Source organism: Gadus macrocephalus, chromosome 9 (assembly GCF_031168955.1).
Source record: "Gadus macrocephalus chromosome 9, ASM3116895v1".
Taxonomy (NCBI): Eukaryota; Metazoa; Chordata; class Actinopteri; order Gadiformes; family Gadidae; genus Gadus; species Gadus macrocephalus.
In genome coordinates, this window is record NC_082390.1 from 12,176,640 (window position 1) to 12,195,389 (window position 18,750).

The 18,750-nt window shown below is 42.7% G+C and overlaps 1 protein-coding gene across 6 annotated transcripts in view; it reads left to right on the plus strand.

Annotated features, from left to right (window-relative positions):
- The first annotated feature begins 2,149 nt into the window (after positions 1-2,149).
- Positions 2,150-18,750, plus strand: part of pot1 (protection of telomeres 1 homolog) — a 32,126-nt gene continuing 15,525 nt past the window's right edge. The window contains exons 1-11 of one of the 6 annotated variants that reach the window (XM_060061769.1): positions 2,150-2,338; positions 5,451-5,566; positions 10,207-10,328; positions 10,597-10,669; positions 11,374-11,474; positions 13,911-14,018; positions 14,691-14,759; positions 15,666-15,792; positions 16,186-16,316; positions 16,738-17,031; positions 17,949-18,104. In XM_060061769.1, coding sequence (XP_059917752.1) covers positions 10,221-10,328; positions 10,597-10,669; positions 11,374-11,474; positions 13,911-14,018; positions 14,691-14,759; positions 15,666-15,792; positions 16,186-16,316; positions 16,738-17,031; positions 17,949-18,104 — 1,167 coding nt within the window. In that variant the 5' untranslated portion in view covers positions 2,150-2,338; positions 5,451-5,566; positions 10,207-10,220. Of the gene's footprint in view, positions 2,339-5,439; positions 5,567-10,206; positions 10,329-10,596; positions 10,670-11,373; positions 11,475-13,910; positions 14,019-14,690; positions 14,760-15,665; positions 15,793-16,185; positions 16,317-16,737; positions 17,032-17,948; positions 18,105-18,750 lie in introns of all 6 variants that reach the window. The other 5 variants (XM_060061768.1, XM_060061770.1, XM_060061767.1 and 2 more) reach the window with 5 other exon arrangements.

The following is an 18,750-nucleotide window of genomic DNA, read 5'->3' on the forward strand; positions in this document are numbered from 1 at the left end:
CCTCTATACAGTCAATGGGACAGACAGACACAGTAGAAATTCTTAACTCCACCATTGTTACCTAAACTAATATGAGCTGTATGTTTATAATGTTTCCTTTCTTGTTAAAGGAGAAATCCGGTGTAAGATGGAGCGGGATATGTTTAGTATGATAACAAATTGGAATGTTCGTTTGGGAGCAAAAAAGCGCATATAGACGCATTCTTAAGTTGGCTGTTTTTAGCCGATTCTATCAAAACGCTATAAACTCGGAACGATAGGGGAGTGTCTCATGGTAAAAACTAAATCGCTATTTTAAATCACTTACAAGGCTAGAAGTAGCCCGAAACTTCTTTGCTAGTATAATAAGGGCCTTAACATATAAAATGAGGCATTGATAACTTTGTAAGTGTACAGATTGTTTATTAAAAAGGACATTTTATGCACACAATACCATCAGTAGTCCACACGTCTACGCCATCTTGTCTTTAAGACTCGATAAGTAGATTGACGAACACAGAGCTTGCGTGTTGTTGACGGATGAACGGGTGAACTACTGATGGTATTGTGTGTATAAAATGTCCTTTTTAATAAACAATCTGTACACACAAGTTATCAATGCCTTGTTCATATTTTAAGTTTCGGGCTACTTCTAGCCTTGTAAGTGATTTAAAATAGCGATTTAGTTTTTACCATGAAACATGCCCCTATCGTTCACAGTTGATAGCGTTTTGATAAAATCGGCTAAAAACAGCCAACTTAAAGGCACCCAGTGCAACTTTATGTAAACATTCAATGAAAAATAAACATTCAATTTCTAGTCTTTTTTACACGTAGTAAGTTTCAATAACTCCATACTATTACATATCGACATTCAAGGAGCAAAGATGAGACGTCGTTGCGTGGTGAGAACTGATAGAAAATCGTAAACAACAACAATCGCCGGTGGGAAGAAGCCATTTTTCCATTGACTGGAAGCCTGCTTTATTTATTGTAGGTTACAAAAAATAAAGAAAATGGCGGCATTGTTGTTGTTATCGATTTTGTATCAATTCTCACCACACAACGACGTCTCATCTTTGCTGCTTAAATGTCGGTATGTAATGGTATGGAGTTATTGAAACTTACTACGTGTAAAAAAGACTAGAAATTGAATGTTTATTTTTAAGCCTCGAAAGTTGCACTGGGTGCCTTTAAGAATGCGTCTATATGTCCCTTTTTACTCCCAAACGAACATTCCAACTAGTTTATCATACCAAACATATCCCATATCCATTGCAGAGGATTTCTCCTTTAAGTAAATTGCTTTGTGTATAACCCCCCCCCCCAAAAAAACGGCGTTCTTTGGGGGGGGGGGGGGGGGGGGGGGGGGCCTTGCGGCCGGGGGCCCTAAGCGGCCGCTTATTTCAAGTATAGGGAAGACCGCGGCTCTGCCAGAATGCTTCAAACATCTTGAGCTGGACCGGTAGAACTATTTAAACTGGTGACCAGTGGGTAAACTGGTGGCCAGTAGGATGCAGGAAACCGGATTACTTATTGTGTTATTAATAGTGTAAAGCACAACAAGCTCAACAATACATCAGCAGTAGTACAAAGTGTCTTTCACTCTTACAGTGTTTGTTACTTTTACTCAAATTGACACTTTTCATCTTATATCTACAGGCATTAGTATTACTTATACAGTTGGTTTATTTCAACGAATACAAAACGTTTAATTAATTATTTATAGATGCGAAAATCTATAAAGTAAGATGCTTATTCATAATCAAATGAATGTTTCTTCACTGCAGTATACAATATAGTAGTTGGTTCCGCCTCTTTTTGATGACAATAAAGTTAGTCTAGCGAGCATCGAGCAGGAAACAATTATGGAGCAGATTGTGAGATTTCCTGAATCGATTTCGGAAGGTAGGCTACTGTCTTGTTATGTGTTATTTTTTCAAGCAAGTCTAACACTGAGACCATTTAACAGGGAGATGTGTCATTATCTAAGGTCCACAAAGTCATAACGCATAAATATTATTTATATTTCGACACAATGAAGTGAATGCTAACACATCATCCACATCCGAAAAATCCATCATGCCAAATATTTATAGTTGTAAAAAAAATACCGCGCGTGTCTGCTTTGTTTTGATTGCGTCAGTGAAGTTGCCAGCAAAACATTGTCATGCGCATGCGCATTACTGCAGCCTGTCAATTCGAACCTAAACGAGGGAAACGAGGGTCTCTTCTGTTGAACTACATGAAGTTCCTTGCGGTGTGAATAATATATTATTCGACTTTAATTTCTGCATTGACGAAACGGAAACGTGCTTACAGCTAGATGTGACATGCGGTTATCGTAGCAAGGACCTTGGTGAGTGGATTAGTTGACTAACATACTGGGGCTAACGTTAGTTTGCTAATAATCCCGATTCTCTATCATTTATTCCACGGTGGTATCTATCTAGTCTATAAGAAATAGTCTATAAATCTATAACATAGTCTATGTTATCAAACACGTTAATAGTCCGTAAAATCCACTGGGAGCTCGACCATCTTGTAATTGTAGTTGTGAATTCTGATACGTCTCCACATAAGTTTGCTAGCTTACGACAGCACCTTGTTACAATTGGCTAGCTTATTGTTCTTGCAGTTATTCAATAAAGCGACATATTAGCTGTGATTTATATGACCCAGTAGGTGTAAGTGTGATGTGCAACAGTGTAGTTTATGTATCAACGTTCACAGACCAAAGCTGAATGAAAACCACCACCTGATAGAGCTGATTATTCTAACTGGTGTGGAATTACGCAGGTGTCTGTTTTGGGTAGTATATCAAAAGTTTGCTGCACAATAACTACATCTAAATTACCTTATGATTCATTAAGTTACGTCCAACAAGTCACGTTTTCTACCTGAAAACTGGGGACATAAGCTACTTTTAACATAAGCTACTGTTTTTCACCCTGTTCCCCCTGCATATATTTTGATTACAAAAATGATTTCCACCTGAAAACAAGAGAGAAAGGTACGAATTGCCTTATTGGGTACATTTCATCCTTTCAAACGGCTAATTTGCAGATTAAAGCTCATGTTTACTTGAATCCATCAGTTCCTAAGAACAATCGCTGCGGTGGAAGCGGTCATTGCCACCATAAACAAGACAGAGGTCCTGTCCGGCAAAGCGCGGCAATGCGCATAGCGTCGCTCTGACAGTAATAGAAGAGCCCTGGGCAGCGTTATGATAGAATAAATTAACTTCATGTGATCACTCACAGTGGGAGGCTTATGGAATTAATAAGCCACTTATCATCTCCCTTCTCTCTTTATGCACATGATTCCCTGCTTGTCTAATCTCCACGCATTGCAGGGCTGTCTCTCTGAAGGCTGTTCTTGTCTCCTCGCTCTGATGTGCTCCAGACTTTTATCTCCCACCAAGATAGTGGAAGATACTTATGTCAAAATGCTTATGTAGGTATACAGTGAGAAACTGTCACTTTCATAGTCAAAAGCGGCCGTCATCTTGGTTACATGCACCTATCCAAAACGGTAACCACCACACTTCAGGCTGATGGACTGCTTTGTCTTTTCTTCTAGGTTTTCTGGTCCATTCTTGATCTTCGTTGAGGTTTTGACAACTTTTGCTGGACTATGCTCAGAATAACTGATGCCGACCCATAAATGTAACCAATAAATGGTATGAAGGGTAGAGAGCCATGATGTAGGCTAGCTACAGTGCTTTTTCGACGCTGTAGTACTGTATAATTTGGTCTTTAGCTGCTGGAGCAGAGGATACTACTACTTATTTTCCTGCCTGTGAAAATTGACAGGTCATGGTCCTGTTTGAAGCCCCAGCCCTGGTTTAGCCCCCAGTGATTTATGTAAGCTTAGCATTAGGGTTGGCCCGAATACATCATTTCAAGCTTGAAATATTCGTTAGGTTTCGAGCCGAATATCTGAATATTCAATGGCGAGAAGATGCAAGAAAAAAATATCAACTGCCTGTAACGTAGCAGGAGGAGACCAATGCTGCAGAATTTAATCACAGATCGTTTTTTCCTTTTAATTTCTAAAGTGGATGAATTGGTAAAACAAATGTGTTATTTTATTAACGCTAAATAGGATAACAACTATCAGGTGATCTTTTTAAGCTGGGCTGTCGGATCCCGGATCCCTCATCTGTCAGAGTTCTGCTGGGTTATGGCAGAGCTTCAATGCAGCCTAAAAGTTTCAGAATGCACCCGATTTCCAAAGTATGAGAGTAGGCCTATCTTTTTGGTGTCTTTTGGACTCGTTGAACGTTGAAATAGCTGCTAATTACATTCATCATTAAAATCCTTCTATAACCGGGGGGTTATTAGCTTGCGTATCCTCAAACTGGACGGCAGCTGTCTAAGTGCTACCGGAATATTCAAATAATGTTCAACTACAAAACTAAGGAATGATAATTCGATCATCCAACTATTTTCTAATGGCTTGATCTTAACTACCCTTTAATTTGTTTTTGTTTTGTTTTCTGCTCCAATTACTGAATGTAGTGTCCACCCATTCTATAAAATACTTATTTTACCCATGACTATGCATGGAAGGAGGCAATGCTCCTTCAGCAGACTGCTTAACTTGAATGATTTTAGGAGTATTCCTTACCCTTGAGAGGGTATAGGATTAGAGGGGGTGTCGTACAATGTGGGACTATGTGTACGAAATGTACGAGAACCGGCTTGGTTCAGGCTCTGGTCCTGTGATACGTGTGGCACCAGAACAGTACATGTCGTTGTGCAGTTGCCCCCCCCCCACCGTGTCTGCCAGGCATCCGTGACTTTTCACCAAAAGGCTCTGAAGGCCTCGGTTATGTCATCTTGGCCGTGGCCTGCTGTTTGACTGAAGATGTCAGCTCGCTTTTCCAGTGCTTGCCACTGATCCGACAGCCCCCTGCTGCCACTGCGCATTCTCATGGGCTGCTGTGACATGGCTGCCTTGCATGGTTGCTGACATCAGGCAGATGTGACAGGAGCATGAATGATGAGACCATCAGCAGATACAGTCAACTCAGTGGAACAATGGAAGAGCCATCAGCATGTGCAGTCAGTCAGTCAGTCAGTCAGTCAGTGCAGTGGCACAATGGAACATCATCCGCTCCTCTACGGAGGAGAGGAGCGGATGATTCCAGATCCTCTTCTGAGGGTTACTTAGTTCCTTTAGTGTATGTGAGAAGCAGTTATTCCCATTTATATAATTGTACTTCTGAAACCTCTCACAACAGTTTCAATGATTATTAAAACACCCGCCTCGGGTAATCGCACAAACCAACGCTTAAATAATTGTCTTTGGCATTTTGCACATTTTCTTAATTGTCATTCATATTGACGTATTTCAAAAATGCTAACTAAATTCAAATGCTCTCTCTCTCTCTCTCTCTCTCTCTCTCTCTCTCTCTCTCTCTCTCTCTCTCTCTCTCTCTCTCTCTCTCTCTAGCATATTTTCAGGCTTGTTGCTCTCTTTGCCAGTGGATGTGAGGCGGTGGTACCACAGTTCACCTATATATGTCAGCAGATCCCCAAGTTCCTCTTCAGGTCAGACCCTAGTGTCTGACGCTCTTCAGGTCAGACTATAGCACACACACCCTGGTTAAAAAGTGATCTGGTAGATAGATAGTCATGCGTTAATGTCGTTATTGTAATTTGTAAAACATGTCGAAACTATTTCAGAACAATATGTTTGTAATTTTTAAGGATTGATGAGGGCTTGTTTATTGGAGTCCACGTTTGTACTCCTTGCCCCCGTTAGTACCCCTTATACATAGACACAGCAGTGCACAAGATGTAGTCATGCAACACTGTCACAAGACACTTGCATACAGACCTGTTTAAAAAGGGTTGGCAGAAGGATGACGATTTGGCTAAAACTGTCCCTTTTTTAGCTGAGGTTTCTGAGTCTGCTCCCTGAGGGGAGGAGGGTTAGGTGTTGGTGGATTGGCTGCTGTGGGTCATGATATTATGTTTGCCTTAGGGGTCAGTACGGAGGTGCTGTGATCTGATGGTTGGAGGTGGGCAGTCCAATTATTTTACCAGCTCAGTGAGTGATTTTAAAAAGCATATTTCTACTCACTGCGGCGACCATGTGGTAAAAAGGGATGACTCCATAAAGGAGACCTGCCTCAACTATGCTGTGATGGATAAGATGTGGTTGGACAGTTGTTTCTTTGTCAGAATGACGGTGAGTCTCATACAGCTGATAGTTAGGGGTAACGAAAACAGATGTTTAAAATATGTGTGGTCCTCAGAAAGGGTGAAATTCACACAGGAAGACAGTGTTGTAGCTTTTGAAGCTCAGAGATAAACGCCTACAACAGCATCAAAATCAATGGTTGTGTTGAAGTTCAAAGCGCAACCTGGTAATCTAGGTATCTAGAGATATCTGCAGAGCATATTAAACATGAGCTTGCGAGATTCATCTGGTCAGGTTAGGACCCATCAGTCCTGTGGGGGGATGGCCCAAAGCCTGGGCTGATTACCAACAACTCCAATGTTTCCTGTTTTGTTATAGAGATATTCTATCTATTTTCATCAACAATTGATTCCACTTTGAAGATGGTCGCAAACAAACCAACGGTATACTTTCACTAAAAGAAGAATCGATTGTCCTTCAAAGCTTTTGTTGCAAAGAAAGAAGTATTTTTTGTTGTAAGTGCTGCGTCGCCCGTTTCATTGCTATGATGTTTTTAGGCCTGTCCAATTGTGTCCAGAGGCATTTTGGTCTGCTCCCGTTGGTGATGCCCCTTGGTAATCAAAAATAAACGGAGGGCTTCCAGACTAATTACAGTTTACAATTTCGTCTGGGGATGCCAGGCTAGCTGGGTCTCTGATTAAAGGAGAACCAAACCCCAACACCAGTGGATTGGTTTCATGATTCCACCTCTAGGTTTGACACATCCTTGTCTTCTTTCTTCTTTCAGAATATGGTTAGACACTATTTGTTCGGTACAAAGCGAAAAAGACCCGATAGCATTTGTTGGGGTCAACCTTTCATGAATGGCAAAGCACCACACTCATTGGCATAACGTACATTAGTTATGCCAATATCTAAAAATAGTTGACTCGCTCAGTTTAAAAATGGTTTAGTTTCTCAAAGTCATCTGTGCCTATGTATTACCCTTGCACGAAGTTTACCGACCTGATGAAAAATAGGTTTGCGAGTTGTTTGGCAGAATAATTCCTTTTGCTGCCGCTATGAATACTGAAATAATAAAAAAAAAAATAGGTCATATGTATACCGCTTTTGTATTTTTGAGGAGCCTGAAACTGAACCATAGACTATGAACTGTAGCCCAATAACTATGGCTCTTGACTCTGGAATTATGATAATATATACTACTCTGCATTATGTGGGCAGTTTTGAGAAACCAGTCAGTAAGCTCCATTTTTAAGTATCCAATCAAAACATTCCAATCTACCATTCAGACCTCCCTTAAAGCCTCTTCCCCAAAACACGTTACTAGGTTGTTAGCTTTAGCAATAGCTCTACCTAGCCTTGTGGAAGACTCCAGTCATGTGCAATGCAGTGCACGTGCAGAATGTGCGCGGGTAGATGGGTTGACAGACGGGTAAGCCATCCAATCATTTCATTCTGGCGAATGAAATGATTGGCTGGGTAACCTGTCTGTCTTGGATGGGCTTATTGAATGCCTTTATGACAGATACCAATTTTGCTTATTTTATTTGTCAATTTGATTTATTGATTGCTTTCAGGATGTAAAGAGAATTTCACTTCTAAAATAAATTGCCTACCGTAGTTTTATGTAGACTTATGTTTCTGGAAAAGGAATAGTTTAAGCTGAAAATCTGTTTCAAGTTGTTTGAAATGTGGTCAAAACAAAGCACCTGAATTTCTCAAGTCTCCTCGAGGCCTGAGGGTCCTCTTCACCTGTCGTCGACGGGATAAAAGTACCCACAAATGTGGTGCGTAGTACGCTGTTTGCCTTTCCCCTGTCCCACTTTCTCTCTCTTGCTATTTCTCTCTCGTCCTCTCGCTCTTTCTCTGCTGAAGTACTCAGACATTCTCTCTCTCTCTCTCTCTCTCTCTCTCTCTCTCTCTCTCTCTCTCTCTCTCTCTCTCTCTCTCTCTCTCTCTCTCTCTCTCTCTCTCTCTCTCTCTCTCTCTCTCTCTCAAGCTAATGTCTGCCCCCAGGAGAACGCCTTCCCTCCGCTCCTTTATGTATTTGTTTTTTAATAATTCAGCCATTTCACTTAAAAAAACCCTGCATTTTACAGCCCCTGTAGAGGATTTTGATGTAAATAGATTAGCTTTTAGGCCGGTCATATAGGATCCAAACTAGGCCCTCGGGACCCTCTATGTTCTCAGAAAACACACATAAATATTAAAATATAATCTATAAATAAAGATCCTGCTCACGAGATCTAGATGACATCTAACTGCTGAGTGGGCAACTTAAAGGTGCGCTTGGCATGCTTTTTATATGGTGCTTTATGTTTACTCGTTTTTGGTAAGTTGTTTTTTCAGGGCTATATCCATAGATGTTGGCATATCACTGGCAAAAATTGCTAGCAAAAATGACTGCAGATGTGCGCACAACTAATACATCGGTGCACTCAAATTATTATTGCGAGCACTTTTACTTAATTTACTTCAGAAGCATTCATGTCATATTTCTGACATCCCGACAACAGAACACTTTGCGAGGAAGAGACAGCAATTGTGCGCACGGGGGCACCAGTTGCCTGCTAGTGCCCGCTCAATTTATGATTTGAGAGTGAATTTGTGTCACATGCCGCCTTTTCTATGCATTGTTTTCTTTGCTCCTAAAGATCCATAGATGAAAACACATCAGCCACATTTATGGAGGCTAACCTTATTTACACAATGTAGTTTTCCTTTAGTTCTCGACCACACACTGCCCTACAGCCCTGGTCCCTCCCTCTGGTCCCCGGTGCACGGCTCCTGCCCCTGCTCTGCTTTCTGGCTGGCTGAGCAGCTGAAGCTACGATTGGCTGACTAACTTCCCCTCCCAGGCTGTCCCTGCCTTGTCAGCCCTGGCCACGCTAGGTAGCGCTAAGTGACTTTACCAAGGCCAACTGCCCTGGAATCACACTAACACGCTGTGACAAGAAGCTCCACACCACCTGCTGGAAACATGGCCGCCAGGGCTCCTCGCATCCTCCCTGTTCTCCGTGATCCGCCGGAGAGGACGACGCTGGCCCTCCTTCTGATGGAATTTCTCCTCCGCAAGCGCTACAACCTGCACTTCACCCTAATCAATCAATAGGGATTAATCTGCGTAGCTCCTTGCATAGTATCTTGTTCGCTTCTTTTCGTGTCCCCCTCAAGTAGCGTTTCCTATTGTCCTGCTCCTCGTAGGACTGGCCTTACGAGATGGACGATAAGTCATTTATGCAGGGTAGGGTTGCAAAGGGGTGGAAAATGTACGGTAAATTTCCGGAAACTTTCCGGTAAATTACCATGAGAAGTTAAGCTTGGGAATTTTGGAAATATTACAAATCTGAAATTTATGGGAATTAACAAGGAATTTAAGGTAATTTTATCGAACTGTATCATATCCAAACATAAATATATATATTTTTTGTTATGTAGACATCCATGCAGAATAACACTATAAAATAACGATTAAAAGACTACAAGAACTTAAAAAACATAATTTTAGCAGATTTCTTTTTAAGTCTAACTTTAACAAGTTCTAATTATTTTATTCTTTCATTAGAGAACAAAATCATGAATTTTGAGTTAAACATGCTCAGTGCACATGTGATGGAGGAATGCACAGTGCATGTAGGGGGCGTGGTCTCTATAGCCCTTCAGTAAGCAGTGTGCTAGCGTGATTGAGAAATAGCATAGATAATCAAGTTTACTTGCATGAAATATGGTTGTGTTAATCAAGATTATGCTAAAATATATTTTCCCCAACTATATTTAAGTCCCCTGTTAAGAGCCAACCTTTAATTTTGTAAATTCCCGGTTTATTCCCATAAATTTCCCGTTTATTCCCATGGAGAGTTTCCAACTTTGAAAATTCCCGGATTTTGCAACCCTAATGCAGGGCAGCCTGTTATAGCGGAGGACGTGAATTGACAACCCGATAGTTGGATTGCTTGCCGTTCCAAATCTAGGCGTCCATCTTGGCCTGTGTTATTCAAGCTCAAATAGTGCGATGTGTACTTGTCAGGTTTTGCAGTCAAAAGATGGCTTGTGTGGTTTATGTTTTCCCAGAACTTTGTACTACCATGCCAGGCCGCGTGGTGGTGGACCAGGCCAATCCCGGGGCCCACCTAACCAGGATCCCGATCCCTGGGATCAGCACGGCCACAGACAGCTCCCAGGCCTCTGTCAAGGTGCGTACATAATGGACATGGCCACAGGATACCTGCTGCTCAACACGGGCTTGTTGATACAAAGTCATTGTGATTCAACCTGCATATTCTTTCCTTTTGTCTTTGTTCAATTTGAAACAAGATGAAATACTTTTCTCTGCCACATTTTGAATTGATAGTATAGTATAGTATGGTATCATACATGTCCACGATAACACCATGTCAAAAATAACGTCACTTGTAGGATAACATATGCTGGTCGTTAATGCCTTTGTTGTTGTCCTTTCAGGGGAAGGTGATTAAGAAAGGCCCACTGGTCTCCCTTGGAGATGAGGACTTTGTCCTGAAGGCCGTTGTTGAAGGTACTGCATTGATGCTAACAATGGCTGTCCGTTCACTCTGTACAGCTACACTCTTAAGATAAAGGGATTGCACAAACACATACGTACAAACACACACAAATGCAATTCAGGATCGCCTGCTAACAATTAGGTCTTACCTTTTATTGTTTTTGTCATCAAAGTTGTTTTTGAGTACGTCTGGGCACCTAAACATGGTGTTTACAATCAATGCATAGTAGCTAAGAGAGGGTTTTAGAGGAAATAGGTAAATTGCCTTAAATCAGAACACAGGTTCTTCGTCTCCATCTGGTAGCCGTATGGGTCAATAACGATTGTTTGACATGGTGTCAAACAATCGCCCTGACCTTTCAATAGAGTGATCAGGTTAAAAAAATGATACATGGTTCTCAAGATATCTACCTGTTTGTGGCTCATCATGGTTCCATAGGAAATTTTGCATTGGTTTGCAAAATTTGAAAAAAAGATCTTCAATTTATGTTGGGTTATAGCTTTATTTACTCTAATCCACTAGTATCCACAAAAATTATTTCACTTGCACGACAATCTCACAGGTGTTATCATTATTTTGGTACCAAGATCACCTCCAAGTGTTGGGATATATTTTAAAATTGCAAAAAAAAAAAAAGTAAACAGGAGTTCTCATTCAGCAGCTCATCATCTTTTATACTTCAGAGTAAAAGCCTCTTGATAACTTTGTCTCTCAGATGATGAGTCGGTTCGAAGCTCGTCATCAAGAAACGGGTCCATCAACGTGATCTTGTTTGGAGGGCTGGCCAAGGACTTCTCTGAAGCTGTCAGTCTTGGGGTAGGATATCCACTCTCTGCTTTCCTAAATGTTTATGAAAGACTTCTTCTCCAGTTCAGATCAGGAAATGATGCATCTAACTACATAGTTTATTTGGAGTGGTGTACACACAGGTTATTTAATCTATTTGGAATGGCTGTTAATTCGGTGCTCTGTCAATTAATCTAAATGAATTTAAAGAAAATACATTGTCTATTCATAAGTGCATTATGTGTCAGCCAGTTTGCTGAACAGAACTTGAGATGAAGGAAAATACTAAAGGCTGAATATATTATTAAACGTCATGTGTTTTCATTTTGTTTTAGTATGGAAGGACGACCAACTGCATTCATGTAAAAATATTATTTTGTCCCACTATATCAACATCATATTGTCTTCTTCAAAAATGGCCTTATTACTGATATCTATTTACCGTGACCATCTCTGTACTCTCAAAGAAAGCCGTCAGTAGACTCATGGTGCTGCCAGCTAATCGCCAAGTAGCCATCTTAACGGCACAAACTGGAGTCGCCCACACCACAAACAAAGTGGTGCTCGATGTATGAGAGCTACTGCTGTAGCCACATCATTCCCACCCACGCCTCCTAATTCTGGAAGTCAACAGTCCTGGCTGCATTCCCTTTGACACAAATTACATTCTCCTCCGAAAGGATCACACAGATAGCACATTATACAATAACAATCTCCTTCACTCCTTCATTAATCTATAAAACAGCAGGTTGTGTAGATTAATCCCTGATACTGTTGGGTGAGTCTGCAACTCCAGGCATGTCTAGAGAATCAGGCCCATTAGGTTAATAATTTACCAGAGTTGTCCTTTCACACATGTAGCACACAACAGGAGATTGTCCGTGCCAGACGTGTTCTCACATACTGGTAATACTCTTTTTGTTTTTGGCATTGTTTTGTTAACGGCACATCCAAGATGGGGGATGTTACTACAGATTAATCCGTAATCCTTGTTTTTGCATTTATCAATGCAACATGTATTTGGCTGCTTCTGTAATACATGTTTTAAGCCAGTGTTCTGAAAGGGACCTTATCAACGGACGCTGTGATTTCTTATTTTTTGTTGTATTGACCGCCACCACCCACCATACCGGAGAACGTACAACAAGATAAATTCGTTGTGCGGTCTCCGAGCTAAGTCCGGCTCTATTCAGACATTGTCTCAATATCATATTGCAAAGACTTTCTGCTAGGGAGCCGGCAGGGATATGTCGATGTCTGGGCCAACTGAATCGGCCATTTGCGTTCTCATTTACAGCTTCTCCGGGTCTGGTCTTCATAAGTTCAGGGTTGCAGTGCATGTGTGAAGGGCGTTGGAGACGTAAGGATAGCACGCGTCCCATTTCATCAGGAAATAAGCATGCTGATCTTCTTCTATGAATCAAATCTGTTGACAATAGAGGAAACAATTTTGAGTGTCTGATGGGCTAGTATATATTTCATTGTACTGCATTCTGCAGGAAGTATGGTTGGTTTTACCGTTTGACTTAAAATAAAGAGCAATCATCTTCAAAATAAAAAGAATCCTCACTCCGGCAAAGCATCCAAGACGTGTTCTGCAGACAGCGCTGAATTGAGCGGTATGTACAGAGCAAACTGTACTGGTCAGCAGCATCCCTGACATATCTAAGGAGACATTTTCCTTGTTGACCACAGTGTCCGGCCTAATACGGCCAAGGAGAAGATATGCAATCACAATGTAAAGCTTATGCGGAAACTGGATTTATAATTCATTAGTCTACTCTAGACTATATTGGTTGTATTACTATAGTTTTGGTATTAATGTGTGATGATGGTGTGGCAAAGGGGATCATTTGGTCTGGTAATGGCAAGTCTGGTAATGGCTCTAGGGTTGGAACACACAGCTGATCCCTCTATTTCTGGTTCTTCTCTGCAACTACTCTGCAAAACGGCAGATCTTGTAAAGCTCTCCTCGTGGAGGTCCAATTCTGTTCTAAATAGAAGAACTGGAGCAGGGATTTGCTATCACACAGAGCTCTAGATAATTCTGTGTCTCTGTATAATGTGATTACTTTGACTATCTGCCCTCCTTCTGAGGCAGTGTGCGCTGGCACTGGCAGGCTGCTGTGTATCGGGCTGATTCAGGGCCAGGCTCATGACACACTCCCCACAAAAGAAGCGCACAGTTGATTCCGCTGTCTTTATCAGGGCTGGTTTATTACAGTGTCTTGGTTAACAACTCCTAGGCTGCAACATCTGCTACCTCAATCTGTCATCTCTCCGGGATAGCCTGTCTTTATCTCCCTGCAACCCTCCTTGATCTCTCTATTGTATAATTACACCGCTTGCTGCTCAGCTGACCGACAGACTGGATGGCTGGTTAGTTGGCTAAATGGCCTGTTGACTTGGAGGTTACCTTGCTAGCCGGCTGGTTGATTGGCAGGCTTGTTTCCTGTGCTGTTCCAGGAGGTGGTGGTGATGACTGGCTTCACCGTCGGCAAGTCTCCCACGGCTCACAAGGACCAGCTCCACCCCTGCAACCTCCTGCTCTCTGGGGACGACGCCTGCCTCTACGTAAGTGATGGCCCTCCCACTGGAGCACTCAACATGGGCAGAGTGTAGCGACGAGGCATCGGCGGTCGCCATAGGGCACTACATGTTCAGCATCAAATCGAACGTGCCGTACGGTTAACCCCTGGCAGTGCAGGTTGAAGAACACAAGTGTTATTTAAATTGCTTGGCGTTGCTATGTCCATCATTACCAATAGTAACAAAGATGTGTTATCCCAGTATGTGTTTCTATTTAATGCAATTGTGTTCCCATTAAAGGTGACGTATTAAACCACCAGGTGTGAGTGTGATTAGCCGTTCACACTCACACCTGGTGACATATTATACCACCAGGTGTGAGTGTGATTAGCCTGACAAGCCGTTTCGAAAATCTGCTCCATATGACATCACTAGTGGGTGTGTCCACCTAGATCTGTGCTGGATAGATCAGTCTACCAGTCTACCCAGTGGACTGAAGTCTACATTGCTCATCTATCCGGCACAGATCTAGGTGGACACGCCCACTAGTGATGTCATATGGAGCAGATTTTCGAAACGGCTTGTCAGGCTAATCACACTCACACCTGGTGGTATAATATGTCCCCTTTAAAGCATAGTACACTTTAACCTTAACCCTGTTCAACACGGGACTAATTGTACGGAGGACTAATTGTACTCCGTCTCCCGCTTCTCCAGGTGCTGCGCTCCCTATCTCCCAGTGTCAGCCCATCTCCCACAGCGCCCAAGAGGAGCTCCGCCTCTGAGGTCAGTCTGTCCCCGTGATTGGCTAGAGATCTCCCCCGACACACACACACACACACACACACACACACACACACACACACACACACACACACACACACACACACACACACACACACACGGGAGGTGTGTGTGTGGGGTTGGGTCTATGCATGAGTTTTGTCCCATGTTTGGCATCCTTTATTTGTTTGTGCTTTAAGCAATGGCAACTCGTCATCCTCTTATTTGAATGGAACAGTTAGCAGCTAACGGGAACAGACACACTCTTTGTAGCATCTGCTAAAGGAGGCCAGGTATATGCTGAGTATGCGCGTTCCCCTTTAGTTTAATCCTGCTGTGCACATATATACAAACACATGCACACAGGCGATGTGCGATGCTATTAGTCTGCTGTAGATGACAGGCCAGATGGGAAAGTTGGAACAGAATATCCATGAAACACTGTTTCATAGTACATCAAATTTGTGTTAAACTTAACTATTTTTGCCTAGTGCTGTAATAAAGGAACTGGGATCATCCCCCTACAACCTCAATCTTCTGACTGCTAACCAGTCTAACCATAGTTTTCTACTGGTGGGCACTGGGAGCTACCCAGTAGAACTATTATTTTACTGATCTGTGAGCTGCCCAGTACAACTCGTCTTTTCCTGATAGAAACTGGAAGCTACACAGTGCAGTCTTTGACTGATGGAATCAAACGGGAGGGTATTTTCCCTTTCCGAGCAAGGCACCAGTTTATCTCAAAGATTTCCTTGATCTTTGAGAGCTTAGGGTTAGGGAGTGCTGTAATGTCAGATTGTCATTGTGAAACAGATAAGGTATCTAACATGTTTTCCGCAGCATACAGACGCGTTTCACTACAGTGGATCAGTCAGAAGCAGGGCTTTATCCATTGTATCCATGATTTAGGTCTCCAAGCCTGCCAAGGTTTCCAAGTACACGTATGTTCCACTGGACGATTTGAAACCAGGAGCCGTGGTCAACGTGTATGGGGTGGTGGTGTTCTTCAAGCAGCCCTACAAGACCAGAGGAACAGGTGAGTCAGCCCGGGAACAGAGGCTTTCTCAGGAACAGCGTACCTGGAACAGCCTGCAGGTGGAACATAACATCATAATATATTCATCAAATCTTAAAGGATACCCTTTTTATTTTTTCTAATCGATTTGACGTTTGTTTTAGTCTACCTCTCTAAATGTATCTCTTGTTATTCAGCTGTTAGTAACTGTAATTTTAAGCAACTTTCTCATTCTTGTTTTTTTCTATGGTACTTCACTGCAGAGTCACTTTATGAATATTGTTTGAGTGACGGGTGTGACTAGTGACTAGGTGCGGGTATTCCCAGTCGTCTACCTGTACCATGTCTTACCTGTGTGTCCCACCTGTGTCATCATCGACCTCCGGTGTAACGATCCACTCCCCCATGTCCCAGACTACTGCTCCTCCCTGAAGATCACAGACCAGTCAAACCAGAAGGTTGTGTGCACGATCTTCTGCGAGAAGCTAGAGGACCATCCGAAGATCTTCCAACTTGGTGACATCATCCGCATGCATCGGGTGAAGGTACTGCTTAATCATTTATAATTCTTCTTAGGTTCCTAAGTGACTTGCATTGCATTTATTTTGGATGCATTTAATGAATGACCAGGTACGGGTTAGGCCCCTTGCGCAAGGATGCCTACAAGCTGAATACATTGGGGGTTTAACTCGGTACCATTCTAGCTGAGAGTGGTACATGCTAAGCTATCCTCCTCCTGTTACTCCTTGTTCCTCCAATTAGTCCTCTTCCTCCTTGTTTCTCCTCTTAGAACTCCTTGTTCCTCCTCTTGCTCCTTGTTCCTTCTCTTGTTCCTCCTTGTTCTCCAATTCATCCTCTTCCTCATCGTTCCTTCTCTTGTTCCTCCTTCTTCTCCAATTCATCCTCTTCCTCATTGTCCCTTCTCTTGTTTCTCCTTGTGCCCCAATTCATCCATGGTGTTGCCAGACTCAGGCGTTTGGCGGCTCCATCAATCTGCTGAACACCTTTGGCTTCTCGGTGGTGACCTTCGACGGGCGTCCGGAGAGCATCGTGGTTCCCCGGACCTCCAGCAAGTCGTTCCACTTTGAGCCAGAGGACGAGCGCACCGTGAATGCGCTCCGTACCTGGGCCGCCAAGCAGGACCTTCTCCCCACGACCCCCAGGGTCCACCTGTCCAGCGTCCAGCCCCAGTCCTACTTTGACCTCGACTGCCAGCTGCTGTGGAAAGCCCAAGTAGATGGCGCCTGCATCCTGCTGAAGGTAGGCCCCCTGGATCCACAACCTCGAGCACACCTGAACCTAGTCCTGGACTGATTCTGGGTTCTGGATAATGGCAAAGATTAACATTGAATATCAAAAGCCATGCTAAATTAACTGAAAAACTTTATTTCAATTAACTGATTTGTCTGCATTGATGTACTTTATGCATTATTGCATGTCTTTAACGTAGTTCAATCTTTATGTGTCAGTGATTATATTTAACCAAAGGCCTCGTCTGCTGCCCATATGGGCTATCTGATAATCACATTTACTGCCAACCACAATATTCTTATATTGTCTTCAACTTATCCAGGTTGTTTTTACCTTTTGAGGGGGATTTAAATAAAAGACAATGGTTGTTGTTTTTTAAAGTGTTATTTATTTAACATTTGAATGTCAATAACAATAAGCATAATCATTGAGACAGGAATAGTGTTTCTTTCTAAGTCATTCGCTTTCCCCCTCATTAGTATGGTTTTGCCCTATTTGAATCTCCTCATTCTCCCTCCTCTCTGTCTGTGGCTCTATTGGCCGCGGATAGTTTTGAATTTCAACATCACACTTAGTGGTTGAATAAGGGGCCTTTTAACCACCAAGGATTAAACACTTAAATGTGACATATTATACCAGCAGGTCTAAGTGTGATTAGCCGTTGCAAGCCGTTTTGAAAATCCACCTCTTCTGACCTGTGTCCGCCAAGATGTGTGACGGATCGATGAGCAACGTTTACACTACAGTCTACTGGGTAGGCTGGTAGAATGATCTATCCAGTATACATCTAGGTGGACACGCCCACTTGTGATTTTGAAGAAAACCAAACGGCTTGTAACGGCTAATCGCACTCACACCTGGTGGTATAACATGTCATCTTTAACTTCCACCACAGCCTGGTACAAACGGGTGCACTGTGTCTGCAGGTGTGGGACGGCACACGGTGCACTCATCCTCTGCAAGACTTCACTGTGGAGGCGTCGGCCATCCAAGGGCCGTCCTCGCTGTCCCGAGAGCGCTCAGACCTGGCCGTGAACATCCTGGTGTTTGATAACCACGCCGAGATTGCTAAGCAACTCAAGGTGAGAGGTCCCACAGCATATGTGACTCCTACTGTGTATTTAACCCATGAAGGGTTCTTTTCTAACCCTACGGTAAGATAAAGTTGCTTTCTCTGCAGTGGGGGCCGAGTCAAACTCAGTGGTCTGCTTGAAGGCCATGGGAATGTGCATCGTCTTTTCTGCGAGTGTAGATCTAATAAGATGGGAGATATGGCCTTTTCAAAAGGCCATATAGCCACTGGTGGCTCTAGAGACCTGCTCCCTTTTTTAGAGATTAGGACATTCGGAACCAATCTGCATGATTGCGGACATGGTGGTAAAAAGTTATCCATGAGGACATGCAGAAAAGGTTGTGGAATAATAACAATACAAAAATCAGCAATAACGAGGTCTCCAGCACCTCTGGTGCTTCACAGCTAATAAGACAGACAATAACAATAGGTTATTAAACCTCAACCTAATGATCCTGGTGTTTCCTTAACTTAATTATGTATGTATGTATGTATGTATGTATGTATGTGGCCCTTTTCACCATAACTACATGACCTGGATTACCCCGTAATGTCTTGTTTTTTTCACTTGGCCTTCTCTTTCCTTTCACAACTTTATCATATTCCCAATGTTTTGCTGTTCAGCCCCAGGCTCCAGGTGTTTCCTAGCTCTCTGT